The sequence below is a fragment of the Dufourea novaeangliae genome, unplaced genomic scaffold, assembly GCF_001272555.1.
Source record: "Dufourea novaeangliae isolate 0120121106 unplaced genomic scaffold, ASM127255v1 scaffold172, whole genome shotgun sequence".
Lineage (NCBI taxonomy): Eukaryota > Metazoa > Arthropoda > Insecta > Hymenoptera > Halictidae > Dufourea > Dufourea novaeangliae.
Window position 1 is genome coordinate 1,288,785 of NW_015374058.1, and position 22,872 is coordinate 1,311,656.

The window sequence follows — 22,872 nt, forward strand, 5'->3', positions numbered from 1 at the left end:
GCGGCAGTTAACAGAAAACTTCACGCCGTCGTCCGTTACGTAACACGCTCGTTACACCAACGATGTACACACGGCCTGTACATATGTATTACTGGCGCATGGTGCTACACACACACATACACACACGTATCGCCGGCCGGCGTGGGGATGAATCCCCGCAGAGAGGAGCGTAGTGTGTGAGAGCGGATCCACTAGTGCGCACGTGACCGACCGAATCCCTACTGTATCTATCCTCTTACTATCTGTGTTCTGTCCGTCTGTCGCGTCGTCTGTATAGTCGCAGCCGTAGCTATCGGCGGTACCACCGGTCGCGCTCCTCCGTTACAAACGCTAGTATGTAAGGCTAGTTGAGCCGTCCAATTATTTGAACGTCATGCGCGCGGACGCGCGGATTCGCCACCGAAAGCCTCCTGCGATCGGCTGTCGGCTACCGGCGTTCGACGAGCAAGGATTGTCAACGGACCGTGGTGGTGTGCGGTGCGTGTTGCGATATCAACGACGCGCGCGGTTCACCTCGTAACAGTGGCCCGCACTGCTCTGTCTCCCGCGGCGGACGTATCGATAGAGTACAACGATGCTGAACATGCTCGAGCCACTCCTTGACATCCCGACGGTCTACTACGGGGCGCTGGTGGGCATTGGATTCTGCGTGTATTACCTTTTCGAAGTTGTCAAAGTGAGTAAGAGGCCACCATCGCTCACCTGTTCCCATCTTGTCTCCCTCTTATATCGCGATATTATATCTAGCTCAGAAATTTTTGAGGACAATTCACCACGAATCACTTTACCGATGAGAAGAAGACCATGACGAATTCGGCCGGTGTGAATCATCGATAAAATCGACAGAACGCAATGCGTCATCCCCAAGGTGTATCGGTTATCGCGACGGGTTTACTTATGATGTGTAGGAAGTTTTGCTGAAGTTTTCTGGAAACACAACTTCGATCGAAAGTAACGGTGTTGTTTCGTTTTCTTTTGTTACGGGATTGGTTATTTTATTTTTAGAATATTGGTTCGAAGTAGGGAAACGTTATAGCGTATTGACTGGTCGTGGTTCTAGAAACTGGTCTATGTACGATTAACTAGGGTAAAATAAAAATCGCGCGAAATTCTGAGGTCGTCGACGCTTTTTTCGTTCCGATAGACGTGTGAGGTGGATGTTTGTGTTTCGTCGGAATGAAATGTCGAATTGTTAATTGCAATTGAAAATTTTAAATTAGACCATGGAGCACAGACGTTTATCCGCAGACTTTTAACCTTCGTTAAGCTCAATCAACGCCGCATTTGGTTCGTAGTCAGGCGTATATCGAGTCTGCCTTGATTCTATTGAAGATACCATCTGAACGAGGAGAGAGAGAGAGAGAGAGAGAGAGAAAAAACCATTTCCCTCCGTGAATCTCGCACACCCGGTTGACTCTTTGTGATTTCCGTGACAATAAAAGGTTATTGACACTTCGGGCGTCACATTTTAATTTAAGAACCGGACTCCCAATATATCTGCCACGATGTTCAAGAGGAAAAAAGAAGGCTAATTCATTCTGCGGATAACCCTATATTTCATACTTGTTAAATGTCTATCAGCATTAATTGTCGGACTTTGTGTCGTACCATTTTCACTCGCGATTACCAATGTGTTCTCGATAGGCCAACCGTCTAACCTGTTTAATTTCTTACGTGGGAATATTCTTTGTCCAGTAAAACTACTGTTCGTCTTCGAATAACTACATTCCAGCATTGTTCCGTTTCACCGTTTATAACCCAATTGTTAATTCACACACGTGACGCAAGTTACGGCAAATAAAATCCGTAAAAGTCCAGACTTTGATTACGAAGAAAGTTAAACAAAATATAGGAGAAAAAACGTGTGAATTATTAGAAGAATGATCTTGACAAGTTTCCTTTATTACGAAAGAATCTTGAGATTATCATTCGCGATTTCGTTCCAACGTGAATTGGCACGACTGGGGTACGGCGTATCGGACAAATCCAAAGTTCGTAACGTTTTCTTATTTCATTCTTATCGTCCATTTTTCTAAGCATCGTGTCAAAGATTGCCGGACTGATATATTATCAGGATTTCCGTGATACAAACACTTCTAAACATTCGCACGGCCCTTCGTGGTCTCTGTACCGAGAGCCACGAGGAGATGCACGATTTATTAATTTGACCTTAAAACTACGAGGCACACTCGCCCCGGACAAATTGCGCGCGCGTCGGTGCCGTTGGTGCGCGCGCAACCCACACGCAAAACGGCCGGAACAGGTAACACATCGCATACACCGAATAAGCCCAGTCAAGAATAAATGGGATGTTTGAATAGACGGATTCACTGGTGAATGAGGTTCTTCGCGCGACCGGCGCGAAGAATTTCATTCGAATTGTTACGGTAAATCTAAAGGAAGGTTAGTTATTTTGACAGGTTTTTCTATCAAGAACAGTTAACCTATAAAGATAGTTCGGGTAGCGTAATGAAACAAATTCTTATATTTAGTTCTTGTTCACATGAACATTTTTCAAGCTACGTCGAAAAGCGTGAAAAGAAGAATGAATGAAACATAGGGCACAGGAGAATTTGAAATTATTAAACGGAAATTATGCTCCGTTTTTAAATATCACGCAAAAGGAATACAATGTACAATTGCCTTAATTTATTATGTAAACTCGTGAGCAAACTTGGCTTCCACTAGGAGAAAAAGTGACGCAGGAGACGAGCCTCCTACCACTTGTTAAATTTATTTCAAGTACCGAAAATGTTAAAATGCATGTTAATTTGGCATAAATATCAGAAACTTCCGAAACCAAATGGTAGAAACCTCTTTCCCGACGCCACTTTTTCTCCTAGTGGAAGCCGAATTTGTTCGCGATTCTACGTAATTAAACGCGAACTGACTCGTAAGGCACTGTATCCGTCGAAAGCATACTAAATATGGAATTTTTTATTCAAATGAAGTTGAACCTTTGTACGTTAATGTACCTTACGTTTGAAGCGCAATGGAGCCATTTAATATTAAAAATGTTCTTTGTGAGTGCAGACAACAGTCTGTCGGTAGCTTTTTTATTTTAACACGAACCTGTTAATGACCCGGACACGTCTGCATGAAGTTTCAAAAAATGATAACCTCAAACATTTTCCAGACGCCGATGCTGGTATGCGCGAACGGGCCGTTCCGATCATTCCTCGAGGAGCATGTACCACTCGTTAGAAACAAATTTTGGCCGACCTTATGGTGCTTCGAATCGAGAGCGCAGACCATTATGGCGAGTATTCTTAGGTCGCGGATATTGCCGCCTATTGTTTATCGCAGGTTGGTAAGTTTACCTTGAACTTCATAAGTATAAAAAAAAGCAAAATAAAAAATGTTTTTTTTTTTTAATAGACATTACCCGTATACGTAAAATATGTTTCAAGGTCCTTTGAAGATCATTCGAAATAATTAATGAAACGATAGATTATTCATAATGCAGAAAGAATGAATGTACAATTGTTCAAAGTTACACTGTCGTATTTTGTATTTTTATTCCATCGCCATTGAGGAATACAATTTCGTGTGACGTTCCATTATTCGAACGGCACGTATCTCTAGACTCCGTTACTTCCTGTCACGACAGAAAATTCTGTTTTCTCTCGAGCAGACAGGAATTAATGAACACTTGTCTCGCGGTGTAAATGATTGCAAGCTAATTATCGCTCCGTTATACCTCCAGTTCTAATTAATCAATTGTCGCACAGAGAAATTCTGACATTGTCGGATGGAGGTGAAGTGGCCCTGGACTGGGCGGAGGAAGGATCCTCCGTGACTTCGCCGATCGTGATCATATTGCCGGGACTGACCGGCGCGAGTCAAGCGGAATACATCAAGTGCCTTGTCTCGGCCGCGAAGAAAGTCGGCATACGATGCATGATTTTCAATAACAGAGGCCTGGGTGGTGTGGAATTGAAGGTAGACCGATCGAGAGCCGATTAACTCGCGTAATGAAATCGGATCGTTGACATTAACGATTACCGAATTTTTAGACTCCACGAACGTATTGCGCTGCGAACAGCGACGATCTGTCCGAAGTCGTCGATCATGTGAGAAAACTTTATCCCCATGTGCCAGTTGGAGCGACAGGAATATCGATGGGAGGGTAATGATGCCTTTCTTGCGCAATGCGTATAAAAACTGCTTGCACACGTTCCTTCGTTTAGGAAAACTTTTAACAGTTTTATTAATAAATTATATGACCTTAGAGTTTTCAATATATTCCTTATAAGATAACTGAGCGCGCGATCACTTTTTAAATTCGCTACGTGTGAACCGTATTGCTATGCGTCGGAACGAAGTCAATTAACTGCTCAAGGCCGCTCAAGGACCATCCCTACCACTCTGACTCTTAAAAACTAAGGTGTTACATGATTCGAGTCTCACGCGATTCATACTCTTCATTCACGCTGTTTTGAATGCACGATTTTAAATTTAACTGACTATTATATTATGAAAGTAACGTTTGTAATGTTTTTTTTTATATGTGTGCGTTTACAGATTAATATTAGGTAATTATTTAGCACAACAAGGAACAATGGCAAGGAACAAACTAAAAGGATGTTTCTTAATCTCTGTACCGTGGAACGTATTCGCCGCGACGAAAAACACGGAGGAGAATTATTTCAATTTAATGATGAATAAATATTTGGCTGGCACCTTACGTAAAAATATACAGCGGTTACATTATGCAACGGAGGCTGGATTCTTCGATGTGGACATAGAGACTCTTCTTAAAGTAAGCTTAATAAAGCAGTATATTCAATAAATAATGAAAACTTATTTAGTAAACAGTTAAATAATTAAAGATCAAGTTTGTGAACAATGAAAAATGACTGTACATACGGTCCTTCCTATCTAATCTTGGTTTCTTAAAAGAATTCCTCTTATATACTAAAATCTTTTGTATGTGTATCAGAGTCAAACCGTGCGTGAATTTGATTCGCACTTCACGGTGAAACAATTTGGCTACAGAGACGTGGAGGAGTACTATTCTAATGCAACCATACATGATAAATTGCACTTGATTGATGTGCCGTTATTATGCCTTAGCGCTGCTGATGACCCATTTCAACCAGTTCAAGGTTTGAATTAGCTTCTCGTAGTTTCATGTTTAATCAGCTGATATAATAATTCGAGAAAATTAATTTCTTTTGGTTTTATTTCACGAGTAGCAATTCCACTGAAGGAAATATCAGAAACCAAAAAGGTAGCTGTTGTGGTGACATCGCGTGGCGGCCATATTGGTTTCTTGGAAGGTGTGTGGCCAGTCAAAGAGGAACAGTACATGGGCAAACTGTTCTCACAGTTCTTCACCGCATTGTTTACTACCGGTGTAGATCACCAAATGTTGTGACGAACTTATGAATTAAAATTCAAAATCATCCACGATAATCGGTATCAAAATGTGTTATTTACATTTTGCCATTACGCAAAGAGCAAGGAACGATCACGTTCCATGATTAATTACATTCAGGGTATTGCACATGTGATGTTAGTAGTGTTAAGAATTACAGAACTTTCATCGCTTTTATAAAAAGATTTTTATCAACGAGCTATCGAGCCTTAGTCGTTAATTGTATAGGTATAATTTTTTACAAAATATACGACAAATATACGCACATTCATTGTCGCGTGTATATTTTAGTGATATTTATTTTTAACGCGGTGAGTTTATCGCGAAATTTTTGTAACTGTTCATCGAAAAAAAAGAAAGAAATCTCTGTTCAACGAATTGATTGAAACGCACATTTCCGCACTACAATTGTGCAATAAAACTTTGCTATATCGACATGTTACAGAAACTCCATATCATTAGAAGTATAAACTTACAACATCAATAACCGGACTCCACATTTACTGAATCAAAATTATAATAAATAGAGATTTCTTATTTAAAAGATTAATTGCGTATTCCAGATGCATAAATGCAACTCTATCACTTCACCGCGTCGACATTGAGAGCAATAGTAAACATCTTACTCTGAGTAATTCGATAGATGGATTAGTAAACAAATCATGTAACATTATATAATCTGCAATTTAAACATCCGAAAATGCTATTTGTAAGATTAAAATATCGCCGATTGTGATACAGAAAGTAATAACACATTCTGTTACATCTTATACAGAATTCCATATTTCATATTAAAAAAAATCATGAAAATGAAACAACTAAATTGTTTGTATCGTATTTTATCATGTTTGTTTATTTCTTTAATGCAGAAGACACATAAGACACCAAATACCAATGTCATACTTCAATAATGAAGTGTATATTTGTTATTTAGTATTTAATAAAAAAAAAATTAATACACCAATTTCATTCGTTATTAAGATCAATGTTATTATTTATTCTAGGGAAATATGAAGAAGCAGTAATATAAATTGGAAAATTAACTTTTCCGAATCTCCAAAAACACACAAACCTAAAGCAGTAAATTAGATTACTGGTTTTATTTCGTAACATAGAAATTCTCGTTTCAAAGTGATTTGCCAGAAAGCATGTTAGAGTATTCTGGGACAGTATTGTGCTAAATGTTTTCAAATACGTTAAAAAGACTTATACATAGTATAAAATTTAAAAATGTTGATATCTGTCGTGTGTGTTACAATTTGAATTCCAAATTTAACGACTTGACAATAAACGCTATAATGTCTGTACACTCCTCAATCTGAAACAAAAAATAATTAATAATAAGCAATAATAGGCACGATAATTCAAATCATTAAACACTAACCACTTTCATAGTAGGTTTTCCACGACCATGTCCAGCCTTGGTATCTATTTTGATAAGTAATGGATTTGTTTGTTGTGGTAATTTTCCAAGTGTGTGCTGCAAAGTTGCTATGAGTTTGAGACTATGCAATGGTACGACGCGATCATCGTGATCTGCAGTCAGCAATATCATGGCTGGATATTGTCCATTTTCTGGAACCCTTACGTTATTCAAGGGTGAATATTTCAAAAGATTCTCAAAGTGTTTGGGATCATCGGAACTGCCATAATCGGATACCCAAGCAGCACCAATCGTAAACTTATGAAATCGTAACATATCCATTACCCTGTAAGTGTAAATATGACCATAGAGATTATGAAAATTGATGATCATGCTGCAGAGACTTACCCAACTTGGGCAATTACAGTTCCAAAGAGGTCGGGTCTTTGATTTGCACACGCAGCAACTAACAGTCCCCCATTACTACCACCCATGATGCTTAACTTTGATGATGTAGTATAACGGTTTTCGATTAGATATTCAGCAGCGGCTTGAAAATCATCAAATACATTTTGTTTATTAAAGAACCGTCCGGCATTATGCCATCTTTCACCATATTCACTAGAATAAGATACAATTTGTATAAGAAGCACTGTACACGGTTTGTGTTAATAAGTAATAAGTATTGCTTTAGCTTACCCCCCTCCTCGAATATTCGCGACCGCTACTGCTCCATTTAAATGTTGTACAAAAACTAGTTTGGTGACGCTAAATGCTGGTTGAATGCTTATATTAAACCCTCCGTAACCATACAATAAAGTTGGCATAGAGCTATCTAAAACTGCATCCTGAACAAAATCATATGTTACCGTCACGTTTCTGTCTACGCATACATCACAATGGTACTTACAAATACTTACATGCTTCATTACAATAAACATTGGAATCTTTGTACCATCTTTACTAGTGTAAAATATTTGACTAGTCTTGTACAAGCTTGCATCAAAGTTTTTCACCTTGATCTCTCGTAATATCTGGAAAAATTATTATATATACATGGTTTTATACAACTATTAAATCTTTCTTATTGTTAGTCATATCTGGATTGAGGCTTATGGAGAGCTAACCTGTGGATCTTCATCCTTTTTAAGGTCAACTTTGTATATAATACCAGGAGTTAAAAAGGATGTAAACAGGTAGAATATTTCAGAGAACTTTTTCTGTCCTGTGAAATTGCTTATTTTGCCTACATCGAGTGGAAATGTTTTGAGTTTCTCGCCGGTTTTTAAACTATGTAATTGTAATATGTTCTGAAAACAAAAAGAATTTGCAATGTTAATTTTATCACGATACCTTTACTTTCATTTATTTGCATTTACCTTGACATGTTCAATATAACAAGCTACAAATTTATCACCATCAACTGCGCAGACCCAACTTAATACATTATCTGGATGTTCCGGTAAGAGGTCAACCCATTTTTCTTCCTTATAATCCATGAAATCTATAGCTATTAGTTTGTAGTTTGGTGCACCTTTATTTGTTAAGAATATAGCCTTGGTACCCTCATTTGTTATGTACTAAATAAAGGAAGAAAAACAGATTTTATAGAGATAACGAAGACAAAACGACAAAATTTATTGCATTATAATATCACTAACTTCATAATCAGCTTCGAATTTATCAACAACTTGAGTTAATTGTAATTTTTCATTAAACTTTGTTTCTGATTTCAATTCTGTGAAATATACTAAATTATCTCTGCAGTCCTTCACAACTGTGACAATCAGCCACTTCCCACAATCGGAAACTTCTGCCCCTCTAAAAATATGTGTGGAGAAGTTGAAGTATATGTCAACAACTTTCTTTCACATGTATCAGCAATCTATTAATGTATACATAACTGTGTTACTTACATCCTCCATGAAGGTTCTTCAGGTAATTCAACTACAATAACATCTTCTGATTGTGGTGTTCCAATAACATGGTAGCACAACTTATGGTTTTTATTACCTTCTGTCTCTGATCCATCAGTTTTACCTGTCTGCTCTGGATAGCAACCATAAAAAATTCCTTGATTATCGTGAGTCCATGCTATCCGAGAAAACTTGACTTTCTCCAAAACTTCTGGATATTTTTCACCTAATTAAAAACATAATTCACATAATGAGATAAGGAAAACGTTTAACCCATATGATTATTTATAGACAAAACTATGTTGAACGTACCAGTTTCTGCATTCATAAAATGAATTGTGCACCAATCAGATCCACTTTCAGATAATCCATATCCATAAATACTACCATCTTCACTAAAATTACTAATACTGATGGCAACAATACCATCTACTGATAAGTTATTTACATCTAAAAATACTCTTGGTTCACTGTCTAGTGAATCCTGCACATATAAAACACTGAAAAATATAAATTCATGTATCATAAAGTTAAAGTCCAATCAAGGAATTACAACAATTACCTTTGGTTTTGCAAACCCGTATTTTTATTGAAATAGTATTTATCCCCATGTCTAGCGGTACATGAGTATCTTGGGAAATCCCACAGCTGTTTCAATCTATCATAAATATCTTGACGTGCACTGCATGATTGCAAATATGGTTTAGTAATGGCATTTTGGGCATCGATAAATGCTTTGGTTTTTTCAGAATCTGGGTCTTCTAACCACCGGTATGGGTCTGAAACCTAATGAATGAAATTATAACTTTAATTACATACAACATTGCATATTCCAACAGAAATGATATTTTTCACAATTTGTTGCTAAAAATAAAATAATATCATGATAAAAGAAAATCGTTTAATTCACTTTTATAATTATACGTATGAATATTTATTTAAATATAAATTTTATAAAAATAGTAATCCCTTCCTTATTCTAACCTCGACTCCATGATAATTATCGACAACAGTTTCATCACGACTCGGCTCAGGATATTGCAATTTTTCCATCATTTTTCGATTCTCTTTGCAGTCCTCTATCAAACGACTCGACACCTATATATATGCCCAACAAAATATTCCACTTAGATTTACTACAATGATACTGGTAAATAAGTATGTCTTAAAAAATCCTACTTCAACCGTGGAATAAGATGATGCGCGAATAAATAGCGGTCGATTAGAAACGATGAATTCCAGTATATTCTTACAAACACTACTCTCGATTTTACGCAAACGAATATTCTTTATCGTATTTATAATTGTCGACACAGCGGCTAAACGCATTATTCGTAGAACGTGTGAACGTTATCTGTGCATTTTCATTCAAACTGTTTTATCGCACACAACTCCTTTGTTTTCTCATGTCATCATTAAAATGCATTAACATCGTTATCAAACAATTCGTTGTACAACAATAACAATTTTAACATAATATTTAGAGATACGTGTATACATACTAGAAAAATATCCTCAGTTCTCAATATTTTTTCTTATTTAAATGTAGTTATATAAATATACATTGAATTGTTGAAATTTATTCGAATACGCCGATCGACAAATTTTGATACGGATGTTTATGCCTACACAATGACTTTATCTGTATCAACGTAATTAAAGACAATTTGTGCAGTCCCAGATAAGTGGCATACAATAATTTTAAAAAGCATATCTGGGAAAAATGAAATATATTTCAATAGTGTTAGATAGTTGCAAAAATGATTTAGCAATGTTGCAACTGTAAATTGACAACGTTACTAAGTTGACTAAGTTCACTACACGGAAGGGTACGGAATATATTCTTATCAATTGGCCTTAATTACCCCCTCTTATAGCATGTGATGTTAACTGACACGTAAACGTGACTTTTCACGAGATTTTACTCGTCGTTGGAATCATGGGATTACAGTGTCGTATCCGATAACAATGCAAATTATGTCTGAAGAAGTATAATGATAAATTTATATGAATTTTAAGGAGTAACGTCGTATGTTTTACTCAACTTTCTCGGATGAAGCAAATGTACGCGCCATTGGTTGAAAAGTATCATTTCTACTAACAGTTAACCTTTCAAATCGAACAATTTTTAAAATATCAAATATTGAAGTTTAAATTGAACTTGTGGGCAAGATTGTGAGAGAAAGGATAAGTTATTGTTTCTGTACCAACTAAATTTATTTTAATTCGCTGGACCGTACTAGATGTAAACAAATGCCTAAAATGTACAAAATCGTATTAGATGATACTTTAGGGGGGGGGGGGATGGTGAAAAGGCTACATCAGGTGTAAAAATTTACACACCTCTGTGTTATGAATGTTCATTCATTGGAATATAACAACCGGGCACGCGTGTCAACATCTACGTGCCTGAAACGAACGCTGCGGGAGGGTTAGGCGCGAATGTCGACTGACTGGGCAAAGAGAGTGCGTCGGCGAGGATATCACGCGCGGGTCAGCTGTACTTTGTGCTGCGAACTTAGATAACCTCTTGTGTGTGTCTCTTAAAGGCTCCCCTCTACTTTCTTCGTGCACACGGAGTTCATATAATATCAAAATCGTACGCCTAACTATTCATTGCAATTGGAGAGAGCGTTGACGAATTTTAGGCTTGCGTTCAATAACTGTGCGTCCACGGAACATCGAGTGCTCCGACCGTAAAGTGAAGAAAGGCTGCGTGTAGTCTTGTGAAAGTTATATATCTACGGATCTGACAGAAAGAGGTCGTTATATACAAAAAAAAACAGCCGTGTGAATCGTTTGTCGCGGGTAAATTTGAATGTTCCTTTACAAACTGTCAGCACACGGAGGAATGCAAAAGGACTGCCGAGACTGTTTGGGTCTCCGATACCGTATCAACTCCCTGGATCAGACCTGGAAGTGGTTACACCAAACAATCGCCCTTCACGATTACTTGATCTCCATCACTGCCACTCAATCCAACGTCTCGGGTAAAGTCTGTCAGTAGGGCTGCTATCTGCAGACAAAAATATTAACCGAAATCAAGGCTGAATTTCGCTACACGTAAGAAGCAAGTAGCAAACAAGAAAAAAACGAATTACCGTTCACAGATTTATTAGTTAAAGACTGATTTCATCGAGTCAAGATCTCTTCCAGGGAGTGCATACAGTTTTTCGTATCGGTGCACACCTTAAACAACCGTATTCACATTATTTTAATCTCGATTCGTCCGTACAAGAGAGCGTGCGAGCAAGAAGACGAACAGAGAAACTTGAATCATTTGACCACGATAAGAACAAAAAAAACATGTCTTTGATCGATAGAGCTCTGCTCGTTATGAAGCGTGGAGCTTACCACGGCAATTTCGGCCGAGTGTGTAGATACTTCTCGACAAGTTTCAGTGGGAAGCAGGACGAGCTGAACAATTCGATTAAGAAGTCAGTATTTATATCGCAATCCACGGATGTGTTCATCAATTTAGCGCTAGAAGATTGGTTGTACCGGAATTACAACTTCGCGCGTCATCACGTGCTACTTCTGTGGCGTAACGATCCCTGCGTGGTGATTGGACGTCATCAAAACCCATGGATCGAGCATAACGCTCAGCTAGCTGAAAAACGTGGTATCGTACTGGTACGACGGAACAGTGGCGGAGGCACCGTCTACCATGATAATGGTAACTTGAATTTGTCGTTCTTCACGCCGCGGGAACGATACGATCGTAAATATAATTTGGGCATCATAACGAGAGCGCTGTACCGAGAATGGGGCGTTAAAGCTGACATTAATAAACGCGAGGACATCGTTGTTGAAGGCGAATACAAAGAATCCTTTAATGTAATGTATTTATGAAACTGTACAGGCTGTTCCAAGAATACCTGTTAAATAAGTGAAAGCTGTCCGTATCATTAACAGAACGATAAACAAGTATTAAATAAAAGTTCATCGTTCTGAACTATATGATACGAGTATAATTGGTCCAAATAGTGATATCCCATTATATTTTTACATTTGAGGTGCGTCTTCGCAAGATAACGAAAATCGTTTACATGTTTGTATATTAATCTGACGCATTAATATATTTTTACATACCGTTATCAAAACACTCTTAAGAGACTTTATGAAATTTTATAAATTCTGTAGAAAATTGGAACAACCCCTTGAATAGTGAAGCTACATCGCTTCACAAATATAGAATTCGTTTCCTTAACTTTCTTGAAACGTACATAGGTATCCGGTACAGCGGCAAAATTAGGACGGCCGAATGCATATCATCACTGCACGCTATTGGTCAATGTAAACAAATCGGCTTTAAGCTTAACGCTCGAAAGAAAAGAGGTGAGCATTTTTCCAGTGATTATCGCTGCATTTTCTGTACAAAGTCTATCGAAGTAAGCGCAATAAAGCAACGAATATGTATGAAGTCTCGTGAGAGATAATTACGATATAAAACAGTTGTTAAATCTGGGTGAATACGAGACAATAGAAAAAAATCATTTTTCTGTTTTTGCTCCAAATATGAATTGGAAAATTTATACTTATTTATTATATTACAGGATGGCATAGAAACTAACGCGACTTCATCCACCCGGTCTCCAGTGAAAAATTTAATAGATGTGAATTCGCACATATGCATGAATAAACTTATCAATGCAGTTGGCTGGGAATATCTTCGTACGAAAGCATTAGTTTTAGAAGATGGTGGACAAGATTTCATTCAGTGTCAAAAAGGATTTCAGTACATCAATCCAACCGAAGATTGGTTTCCAGGCATGTAACTTCAAAAGTTATAATTACTTATTATGTATCTATTTTATGTACAAGAGATATGCAATCTGTGTTCATATTGTCTTGTGGAATCCCAAGAAGATTACTGAAAAATAATTCTGTTACCAGGACTTGACAAATTGATAAACGAGTTTCGCTCTTGGGAATGGAACTATGGAAAAACACCGAAGTTCACAGTGACCAGGGTACTGGATCTTGTCGCCCAAGACGGCAAACTCCATCGATTTAATCTAACGTTAGAAATACAAAATGGTATCATCGAGGAAATCAAAATGAGACTTCCAACTGGCTTGGTATCAAATGACTTCAACCAAGACGTTAGCGTGATAACTAATCTACGCGGTACAAGATACGACTATGAAGCAACAGAAAGAATAATAGCTGCCATCGGTTGCAAGACTGTTACGTTAAGTACGAGCCAAAATGTAGATAAAAGTAATATGATTGCTACGCAATGACCCGACGAACAATCATAATGATTGTGCTTAAATTGTTGTGTACAAAACAGAATTACCATATGACAAGCTGTGAACATAATACAAATTTCTGTCGTGATGCAATTTATTAAAAGACTTAATATCACTCATTGTTATATATGCATGTAATATACTGTAATATAAATAACAAAAAACGGTATAGCCTAGGCCTAGATTATATATCGTAATCTTATATTTTTACATTATGTTGTACGATTCTTACATATTGTTTGTGTTAATAAATCTTGTTTGATAATGTTCATGATTTATGAAATATTTCGAACTATCAATTAATTCACTAACGTTTAATTACTTCTACCAAAGAAATTCTGTGAATTTTTATTGGTGTTCAATGATTGATAACGATTATTAATATGGAATTAATTATTTCATGTGTGTGCGTGTGTTCTTATAAAGAAAGCTTGGCATGAACATGTAACGTATAAAATACTGGAATTGGAAGGTCTACCACGTTGACTGCCATCGTGTTCACCAGTGAATAGTGCTATTAAATTACACGAAAAACGTTCTATTTCTAAGTAAAAACATTTACTATTTTGTACATATAATTAATAGTAGTAAGTGTTAATAGAACAAAACTTCAACAGAAGTATTCTATCACCATATATTGTCCGAACGATAAAACTTAGGGCAGTCAAAGTGTTACCAAAGTCTAGAGTGCGTTGTGTGTGCGTATCTTGTCCCTGTCACGCTTCAACAATAAATTATCATCTCAAGTTACGCGTATCTCCCTCTCGATTCTGTACTATTGTTATTTAAATTTGATGTCCTCGACAGGCAATGATAAAGGCTCGGTCGGAGCATAACTTCCCGATAGGCTGGTGGAGGAGTACCGGGACAAGATCCTGTTAGACTTGTATTGCTGTCGATATTATTTTGTAAATATGGATTCGACAAGAGAGAGAGTCTTTGGGAACGATCATTATTCTCACGTCTCCAACATTGGCTACATATATATTTTCCCGACAGCCACATGTAAGAAATAATCATTCCAGTTGCGACACCTAGTAGAAAACCGACAACAAGAAACGTATACGAATTCATAATACGCTTTTGTTGCATCGTTGCACCGTCTGTCGATTGATTCTTATTGTTCGAGTGACTCGTAACATTGCACTTGATTATCGATGTAGTCTTCACAATCGTTGCATTCGCAATTGCCGAGCGATGGTAATTCGGTTGCTTTTTTACAGGTGCAAGAATTATCTTTTCAAATTTCTTTGGACTGTTCTTACCGCAAACTTTATGGAATTCTATACCTTTGTGTACAAGATACACGTGGAAATCATTCATAATTCTGTTGCAAAACCATGGATTTCTGCAAAAAAAGAAACATTAAACTCCGCTTTTGTACACTTGTGTCAATGATGCTTGCGTATCTACATATGGTAAAACAATTCCCAAGAAAATTAAAATTTTTATTCGAATAAATTGGTTTAGCGAATTTGCACTATTGCACATATGTATTCCTTCTATCGTACCCTTCTAACGATAACTCCTTCAAAAAAGGCAGTGTCTGCACGATAGCGCCGCTCATCTGAATCATCATATTGTTCGAAAGATCGAGATGACGGACACGTATGAGTCCATTGAACGTGTCTGGAGGTAAATGACTAATCTGACATGAATCCAAGCTCAGCTCCTACAGAGAAATTTCTATCGTAATGTTAAAAGACAACAGTGTTTGAAAATAAATTTTTCGATCAATGGATATCGATAAATAATGAGTAGGAATAATTTTTCATTATTACCGCAAGCGAAGGCGACCGTAATTTCGGCACATGGGCATTGAAGTTATTTCTGGACAACTTTAAAATTCGTAAATTCGTATTTTCTACGAAGGCGTCGTCCGGAATAGAATATAAATGATTCTTTGACAAATCTAAAACGGTTAATTCAGCAAGTCCGTGGAAAGCATTCAAATCAACCTCACTGATTGTATTCGTCGATAGATTAAGATACTTTAATCTTGTCAGACCTGCATTCTAAAAAAGAAATTTACGCATACACGCACATATCTAAAATATAAAACAACCTTTAAAATATATGTTTTCGAAATTATAGCAGATCATAGTTCAAAAGAATATATATGTACCAATTTATTTGAAAAATACTAACCGCCAGCTCGAAATTGTTCAGAGAAGATACGACATTATCCGACAAGTCCAACGCTTGCACACTGTTTGGCGTACCTGCATCTATGCTGTAAAGATGGCGACCTGTGCAAGAAGCACGCTTCAGCTCGTACCAAGTGTCACATACGCAAAGTGAGGAACACATTTCACTGAACTGGGCCGACGAAACAATAATACCGACGACGTTTAGAACGAGTGACACAACCAAACCAATGGTGCTACCATCGGTCATGGTGTCGAAGAATTCGGATAATCGTCACAGAAATTAAGTTTGTACTGGTTACACCTCAACGAACGTTTCCAACGCAGCGAATTCACTTCTGATAGGGCCTGTTGCGTTTTCACGAGGCTCGCGATTGCCCCCTCTAACTTAATCTTATCTTATAACACGCCGAATGTGTATACGTCCTGTAGATGTGTTAACATGATCGAGATACGTTGCCTGTGTGTAGTGTCTCGATGCTTTTCTCACTGTTCCTTCTTTTCCAGCAATGTATAAAAGAACGTGTTTCCCTGAATCATGCAAGATAATCGGGAAGAAACCTCCACGGAGAAAATGTTATTTACTACGAAATGTTTGTCCCTATGATTTTATTTTGGCAGTTTCGCATACATACTCAAAGGATTTTCGGGAATTTCATGGGGTAAACAAGGCCCTTTAAAGAAGACACAAAGGAAAGTACAGTTAGGAAATAGACATTATTTGTCGAACGTTTCGTAGCGATTTCTTTAAAATGACTGACACGCTTTGTGAACAGGAACAATGGAGTATCATAAACAGAGGTATAGATTCTTTGAAAAACAACCTTACCGCAGACCAAAACCGATGACCGCGATAAATTCCGTCCGTAAGAACCAATGCTGATGCACAATAGGAAAAAGTTTCAATTTTGGGATTGACCTCGCTTGAAACGGAACATTTTATTATATCGGTACACGATGACTAATTGCATTACATCCGGTATTTCGTGCGTCCCTTCTTTCATTGAATTCAATATTGTGTCTCTCAATTTAATTGTGTACAAAGCAGGTAAAATTGTTTTTCCAATTTATCTTTCAAAATTAACTATCATTTAAAATATTTATTATCATAACTGTGACATTTACTTAAATTTACATAATTGAAAATTATTCATTATGTGACTGAATATACGTATGTCGATGATTTACAGGTCTCACTTTTAATAGTCAAAAAGTTATACCCAAGTGTGTTATAGAAATATAGTCACAGAAAAAGAAAGAATGAAGGCTTTTAATAAATCTTGTTTTAACATTCTTCGCGTGTAGATTGTATTCAAGGGAACCCGAGGCGTGTTTAGCGTTAAACGGCCGCGTTAATGCAATGAAAATGACTAAGGCCCTATTACAGTGACAGCGAGAAATAACATTACAATGCACACACCGGGGCATAATCGCGTTCCTTTATTCGATGAGGACGAATGGTAACCGGCGACAATTAAACGTTACTCACTAGCCCTTGGCACCTCTTCGAAGCCAGGCGAGGGGTAGCATTCAGTGAGCTAACACAGAGCGAGGCGTGTTTTATTGCGCAACATCCACGGAAATAAATCTAGGATAGGCTGCTGAGAACGCGTGGACCGTTGCCTTCTATTCGGCCTTACCATCTCTCCCCTTCTCCCCAGTTGCATCTTCCGGCCATTTTCATTGCTCGTCCTCCACGCCGCCATGACGAGCATACGGTATAGTATTGTAACTGCCTCACCTTCGCCGACACACCGCCGCTGCCGCATCGGATCGATTTATCGGTAGAACAGAGTTCTCGGGCCAAGACAGCATTTCATTCTCTAATACCCTAATTCATGGCGTCCCATGTTCTTCAGGGAAATCATCAAACATAAATGGACAAACAATCATGGTCATGCACCAGTTTTCGAAAGCACGATACTACGCATCGGTTAAGAAAGTGAATCTTTGCTCCCGAAGACACTCCACTCGGCCATGTTTCGTCACTGGCGCCCTCAGCTGACACAAAGCGTTAAATTCGATGTCCTTACGTATGAAACGTTACATTGAAAATTTTACGATTCATCACACACCCGAAAATAAACTAACCAACCGGTTGAAAATAGGAAAACAGGAAACTTGTATTTAATTCGTTTCTGGTTTGTTTTGCAAGCGATCCGCGGTTATTTTCTAAATAAATAAAACTCTTGCATTCCTCGCGGTGCAGTGACAAGCCTTGGAAATAACTTCGAAGGTGAAGTGTCTTTGCGACACATTCCCGATGCTTGTGCGTCGTACGGAAGATATTTCACTCGGCATGTGTCGTCACCGACCTTCTCAGCTGACGTAAAATGGCCGCCTACCACTGACAGCTGCACCATAAACACGAGTTTTCTCTGTTAAAACGTATTTTCTTATCAGGAAATGCTTGTACAACTTTTCGGTACAGACACGGCTACCAATCGAGGTTAAAATTCTGGTAAAATTGATAGTATTTCATGAAAAAGTAATACACAGTATGGTATTCGAGTGACAGTAGGAATGTCTTACGAAGCGAGGTTTCTTTGACCGGAGGCTTTATATACATGACGGGTTAGACTGATTCCTCGTGAATTTCGTCACAGAGATCCTCAGCTGATGATAAAATGACTATCTTCGCTTCGGTATTTAACACTACCACCAGCTGATTACAAAAGATTCGGTGTATGAAAAACCTCACGGAAATTCTTGCTTGCCGGCTGATTATCGACGGTCGATCCGCCGGTAACAATGCGGGGGATTTACGTGTGACTTCATACGGGCTTTGTGTACAAGCTCGCTCATTTTATAGAAACAGTGGAAAAGAGAGGGACACCAGAAGGGACGCCGAGTACAGCCGTACGAAAAGTGGAGAGGGCTGAGAAAGTGGAGGGTCTCGTCGAACCGAGTGCTTTGGCTAGGGTTCTAGCCTGCGATTTTTTCCCGTTCTTCTCGTTCTCCGGGCGGACGGCCAATGAGAGTAAGTAGGTCACTGCGCGCGTCCAATCGGCGCTCGAGGCCGGGTCACGTGGGTTTGTTGTTATCTATCAGCTGTTTTTCCCGGGCGGGCGGGTGGCCGGCCGGCGCAGTGAAAGCCGTTTGGAAGTCTATCCTCAGTTCTCCCCGGTCGCTCAGCTGTGCGTCACATGTCGGGAACCGCGAGCCTGACTTCTGCTCGTATACCGTCGTATTGTCGTGTACCGTCGATCGTCCGTTCAGGTTACAGCAAGGTGCCGGATTTCAATTTACCGGCGATCGTCAGTTATATATTATGCTATCTACCGCGTGCACATCGACGTATCATCACGAATCGATCACGAAGTGCCTCGAACATGCGGACGGCGTGACAAACGCAGGCAACGGTGCACGCCGTTTTGTTGATACATTGAGTTCTGTGTTCAGGCCGCGAAGGCCGCCGCGTCCTTCCACGGTCTAAGGGGAATCCGATTGCTGCAATCGCGATTTAATGTAAAACTGCCGATTGGATTGTATACGACGTGTTATCGGGTGGAACGATGACCTAAAGCGACCAGTGTGTCCCATGGTATACACACACCCACGGGTGGAGAGTTCGGGTTGAGTAGTTAAAAAAAGAAAATCGAAGCGACACGCGGTGTCGTCTGGTGTTTTACAGTTTTTTCGGGAGTGTATTTTTCGAATGTTGAACCATCGCTTCATTGAGTACAATATCGATCCGGCGTCATCGTATCTCGCTACTATTCGAACTCTGTTGGATCGCGCGTGTACGATTTCCCTCCCTCGCAACGACGAAGTGATTTAACCGATATTTCATATAAATAGTGTGTTGTTCGTTGTGGAAAACTGGTGAAGATATACAGTGCGACAAGAAATCAGTGCAAATGAGATTCCCAAGAGACCGTTCAGCTGACGACACATACGAAAACACAGTACGTCACGGTGTTCCGTGAAGATCCGGCTGTGGTGACAGGTTCTCGAACGATATATATCGATTTTTCGCTGGGGTGATCAACGAGAGATCGTTTACGTGCAGTAGCCGCGAATAATGTCGACGGGAAAGAGGTTGGCGAAACGTAGCATAATCGGCACCAGAGTTTGTGCTCCCGGCGACGACGGGAAGTACTATAGCGGCGTCATACACGCTGTGAAAACGCCGGCGTCAGCCGCCGCCGAGTCGGGACTCAGTATTACACCGAAGACTCGTTACTCGGTGCGGTTCGATTCCGTTCCGGGTGGTCGTCCGCCGAGCCCGAGCACCGAGTACTCCGATCGCGATCTGATCGGACCGGGTTTCGGTTCTGTGACCAGCGCGCGTCTCGTGCCGGGACAAAAAGTTTTTCTGACGTACAACGGCCGGGAAATTCACGCGGAGGTCACCCAACACCGTGAACATCTCGACGAGGTGGATGTCGTGATAGCACCGAGTGGACAAGAGGTGAGTACGAAGTCTAGTTTTTTTTTTGCTTTCTCCATATGACGTAGGGATAGGGACGAAATGACTGGTACTAAATTTAGTGTGAAAAAATCTTAAACGTAAAGAAAATTATGAACGGTGATACGAAACGTCAGCTTTAATTTAAGTTTTTTGTTGATATGGTATATATTTCGATTGTGTTCGCCATAATCGAACCGCCGGAAATAACAGGAGACGCATAACTTATTTTTCGTTTGCAAGTCGACGAGTCCTTTCCCGAAAGAAAAAGGACAATAGTTTCAGGAATAGGAGTACGATTTTATATACACATCCATCCGTACGCCCGCCGGGTCCGTTGCATTCAAGCAGGTTAAACGCGCATCCGACGCAGCTCGCACGCCTGCGCAGAAGGGTACGTTCCTCTGATCGGCATGACCGACGAACGAATGGCTACTTTTCAGAGCGGGGAAACGCGTTCTCGCGCCGGTAACACTAGTATATTGATGACATGCTCAACGAATTTGTCGCGTGTTCATGTAGTAAGCAGGGATGAGTTTTTTCATTTATTTGTGTGTAGGCTGTATGCTCTATCTGTATCTACGGGGCTAGACCGAAAAGAATCCGGCGATGACAGGCTGAGCGTCCACGCGCATACAGCATGAGCGAGATAGGCTCCCTCTGCTTCGGTCGGGATAGAGATGGTTGGGAAGGGGCAAACGTGTTACCTTGCGACGTTGCATCTGGATACGACCGTGGGGCATGACTATGTATACATATATGCCACACGCGTATAGCGGCGGGGGCAATCGAATCTGTCTCTTTCTCCAGTGGCGGTGATCCCACAACCGTCGAGAATATTCGAGAGCGAAAAGGACAGATAGGGATGATTGTGGGAAGGAAGGGGAGAGGTATATTGTTCGTCGTGTGGATGAACAACAGGTCAACGAATGGGTTAACAGAAGGAAATGCACGCGCTCTGTGTATGTGTGAGTGCATCTGTGCTGTGACATTGGAGTCACACGCGCTACACACACACAAGCCGATGCTAACCTGTCGATTTTCGACACGTCTTTCTCCAGTTACAGTTAGGGATTTATTAACATTTGCGAATGTTTTGCCGATTTGTGGAAAATTGTAGCGAGCACACCGAAAGCATAAATACCCTATAAAGCGAAAGATAGGCGGGGTACGGTCTGTCAGGCGTGGCGAAGAAATATACACGCAGCGCCACGATATACCGCTATGTGGGCGCGGTTAGATTCGTAATGAGAGGCACTGGCGAGCGCGTTATCCGTAAGCCGGTGGCTTTGCGTGTTCACATTGGTGAGCTGTCTCGGTTTATGGTGGAAACCAAGTGTGTACGGGTGGTACTTGGCCAATGCACCGGCTACCGGTGACCCCACGTGGAACGCATTAGAGCAATATCTTTCCTACCTCCGTTAGGTAGCTCAGGCGTGACCACGGTTCCATTTCGTGGAAACTTTGCTGCCGTTCGCTTGCTCGCTTGCCTCGGTCGAGGAAAAATTAACCGGATCTGGTCAAACCGAGAGAAGTGTCCGGTTCCGATATTTTTACGGTCAGTCAACGATCGCGGCCATTTGCACCATGTTTGTGCCAGGACATTATCCTGATCCTTTATATTTTTTTTCATAGACTACTATTTGGTATTCATTGTCAGCGCAATGTGTATACATGTCGGGAAATACGTCTTCCGTTTCAATCACTATACAGAATTTAGTTCTGCTGGAATTTTACTGTTGCTCCGTGCTCGTCCATAACCTTTAATGACAGGCCATCACAAATAATGCATCGATACAGTACACACTGACGCAAGCAGTGTCACGCGTCAGTACCGGTTTACACATGTGTATGCAGTTGCAGTCATACGGAGGAAACTTTCAGTGACGTCGGAAGGTCACGAGGCGTAAAATCGGTAAATACTTGACAGGGTGTTTATCTGTTGTGCATACCGCGGAGACACACACGCCGCCGTGTAGTAATTTTCAAGCTCACGTGTAGGTGACGCGCGCCTAGGCCGTCGACATAGTTCGCGTTACACGGGGCCAACGTTTCTAAATTTTGTATGCAAAACTCATTCCTGGCGACTCCCCTTTTGCAATTCGACACCCGTGTTGGGGGTGGATTTTCGACGATGAATTACGAACAGAATTCCTTTTTTCTTCGTGTTTCACGAAAGCGATACCGTTAAGGAAATCAAGAGTACTTTACAAACGGTCCTTTCCTTTTATCACAATTGCTCTCTTGATCACTGGCGCGTGTGTGTGTCACGTGACTGTTTGGAGAAAGTTGAGAGCCACTGACGCGAGCAGTAGCTTCACTTGTAGGAGGGGGGGGGCGAAAAGGTAACAACATTTATTGTGTACGCTGGGTAATGTGTTCCACGATAGGAGTGTGTTT

The 22,872-nt window shown here is 39.9% G+C and overlaps 5 protein-coding genes across 6 annotated transcripts in view; 3 read left to right on the forward strand and 2 right to left on the reverse strand.

The window, feature by feature from the left end:
- The first annotated feature begins 505 nt into the window (after positions 1 to 505).
- On the forward strand, positions 506 to 5,496 carry LOC107190121 (phospholipase ABHD3). Of its 2 annotated transcripts, none has more exons than XM_015578864.1 (7): positions 506 to 676; positions 3,137 to 3,306; positions 3,732 to 3,942; positions 4,017 to 4,129; positions 4,525 to 4,762; positions 4,943 to 5,108; positions 5,199 to 5,496. In XM_015578864.1, exons 1-7 carry the CDS (start codon positions 575 to 577, stop codon positions 5,378 to 5,380), a joined length of 1,182 nt encoding a protein of 393 aa, XP_015434350.1. In that variant the 5' UTR covers positions 506 to 574; the 3' UTR covers positions 5,381 to 5,496. The 2 variants fall into 2 exon arrangements, with proteins under 2 accessions (XP_015434350.1, XP_015434351.1); XM_015578865.1 differs by lacking the exon at positions 506 to 676 and adding an exon at positions 2,360 to 2,403.
- Positions 5,497 to 6,560: 1,064 nt separating this feature from the next.
- On the reverse strand, positions 6,561 to 9,997 carry LOC107190119 (prolyl endopeptidase). Its single transcript, XM_015578862.1, has 13 exons — positions 9,839 to 9,997; positions 9,644 to 9,757; positions 9,222 to 9,445; positions 8,972 to 9,159; positions 8,660 to 8,885; positions 8,405 to 8,564; positions 8,123 to 8,323; positions 7,871 to 8,053; positions 7,664 to 7,777; positions 7,443 to 7,591; positions 7,152 to 7,364; positions 6,765 to 7,089; positions 6,561 to 6,698 (listed from the first exon to the last, which is right to left on the reverse strand). The coding sequence occupies exons 1-13, from the start codon at positions 9,986 to 9,988 to the stop codon at positions 6,633 to 6,635; spliced, it is 2,313 nt and encodes a 770-aa protein (XP_015434348.1). The 5' UTR covers positions 9,989 to 9,997; the 3' UTR covers positions 6,561 to 6,632.
- A 1,956-nt stretch (positions 9,998 to 11,953) lies between these two features.
- On the forward strand, positions 11,954 to 14,000 carry LOC107190123 (lipoyltransferase 1, mitochondrial). Its single transcript, XM_015578866.1, has 4 exons — positions 11,954 to 12,496; positions 12,890 to 12,997; positions 13,216 to 13,429; positions 13,556 to 14,000. Exons 1-4 carry the CDS (start codon positions 11,966 to 11,968, stop codon positions 13,903 to 13,905), a joined length of 1,203 nt encoding a protein of 400 aa, XP_015434352.1. The 5' UTR covers positions 11,954 to 11,965; the 3' UTR covers positions 13,906 to 14,000.
- A 661-nt stretch (positions 14,001 to 14,661) lies between these two features.
- On the reverse strand, positions 14,662 to 16,311 carry LOC107190027 (leucine-rich repeat-containing protein 19-like). The gene is made up of 4 exons (XM_015578743.1): positions 16,063 to 16,311; positions 15,696 to 15,929; positions 15,426 to 15,586; positions 14,662 to 15,262 (listed from the first exon to the last, which is right to left on the reverse strand). The coding sequence occupies exons 1-4, from the start codon at positions 16,309 to 16,311 to the stop codon at positions 14,662 to 14,664; spliced, it is 1,245 nt and encodes a 414-aa protein (XP_015434229.1).
- Positions 16,312 to 19,947: 3,636 nt separating this feature from the next.
- The window catches only part of LOC107190131 (zinc finger protein 395), a 94,136-nt gene continuing 91,211 nt past the window's right edge, over positions 19,948 to 22,872 (forward strand). The window contains exon 1 of the mRNA XM_015578884.1: positions 19,948 to 20,475. Coding sequence (XP_015434370.1) covers positions 20,086 to 20,475 — 390 coding nt within the window. The 5' untranslated portion in view covers positions 19,948 to 20,085. The remainder of the gene's footprint in view (positions 20,476 to 22,872) is intronic.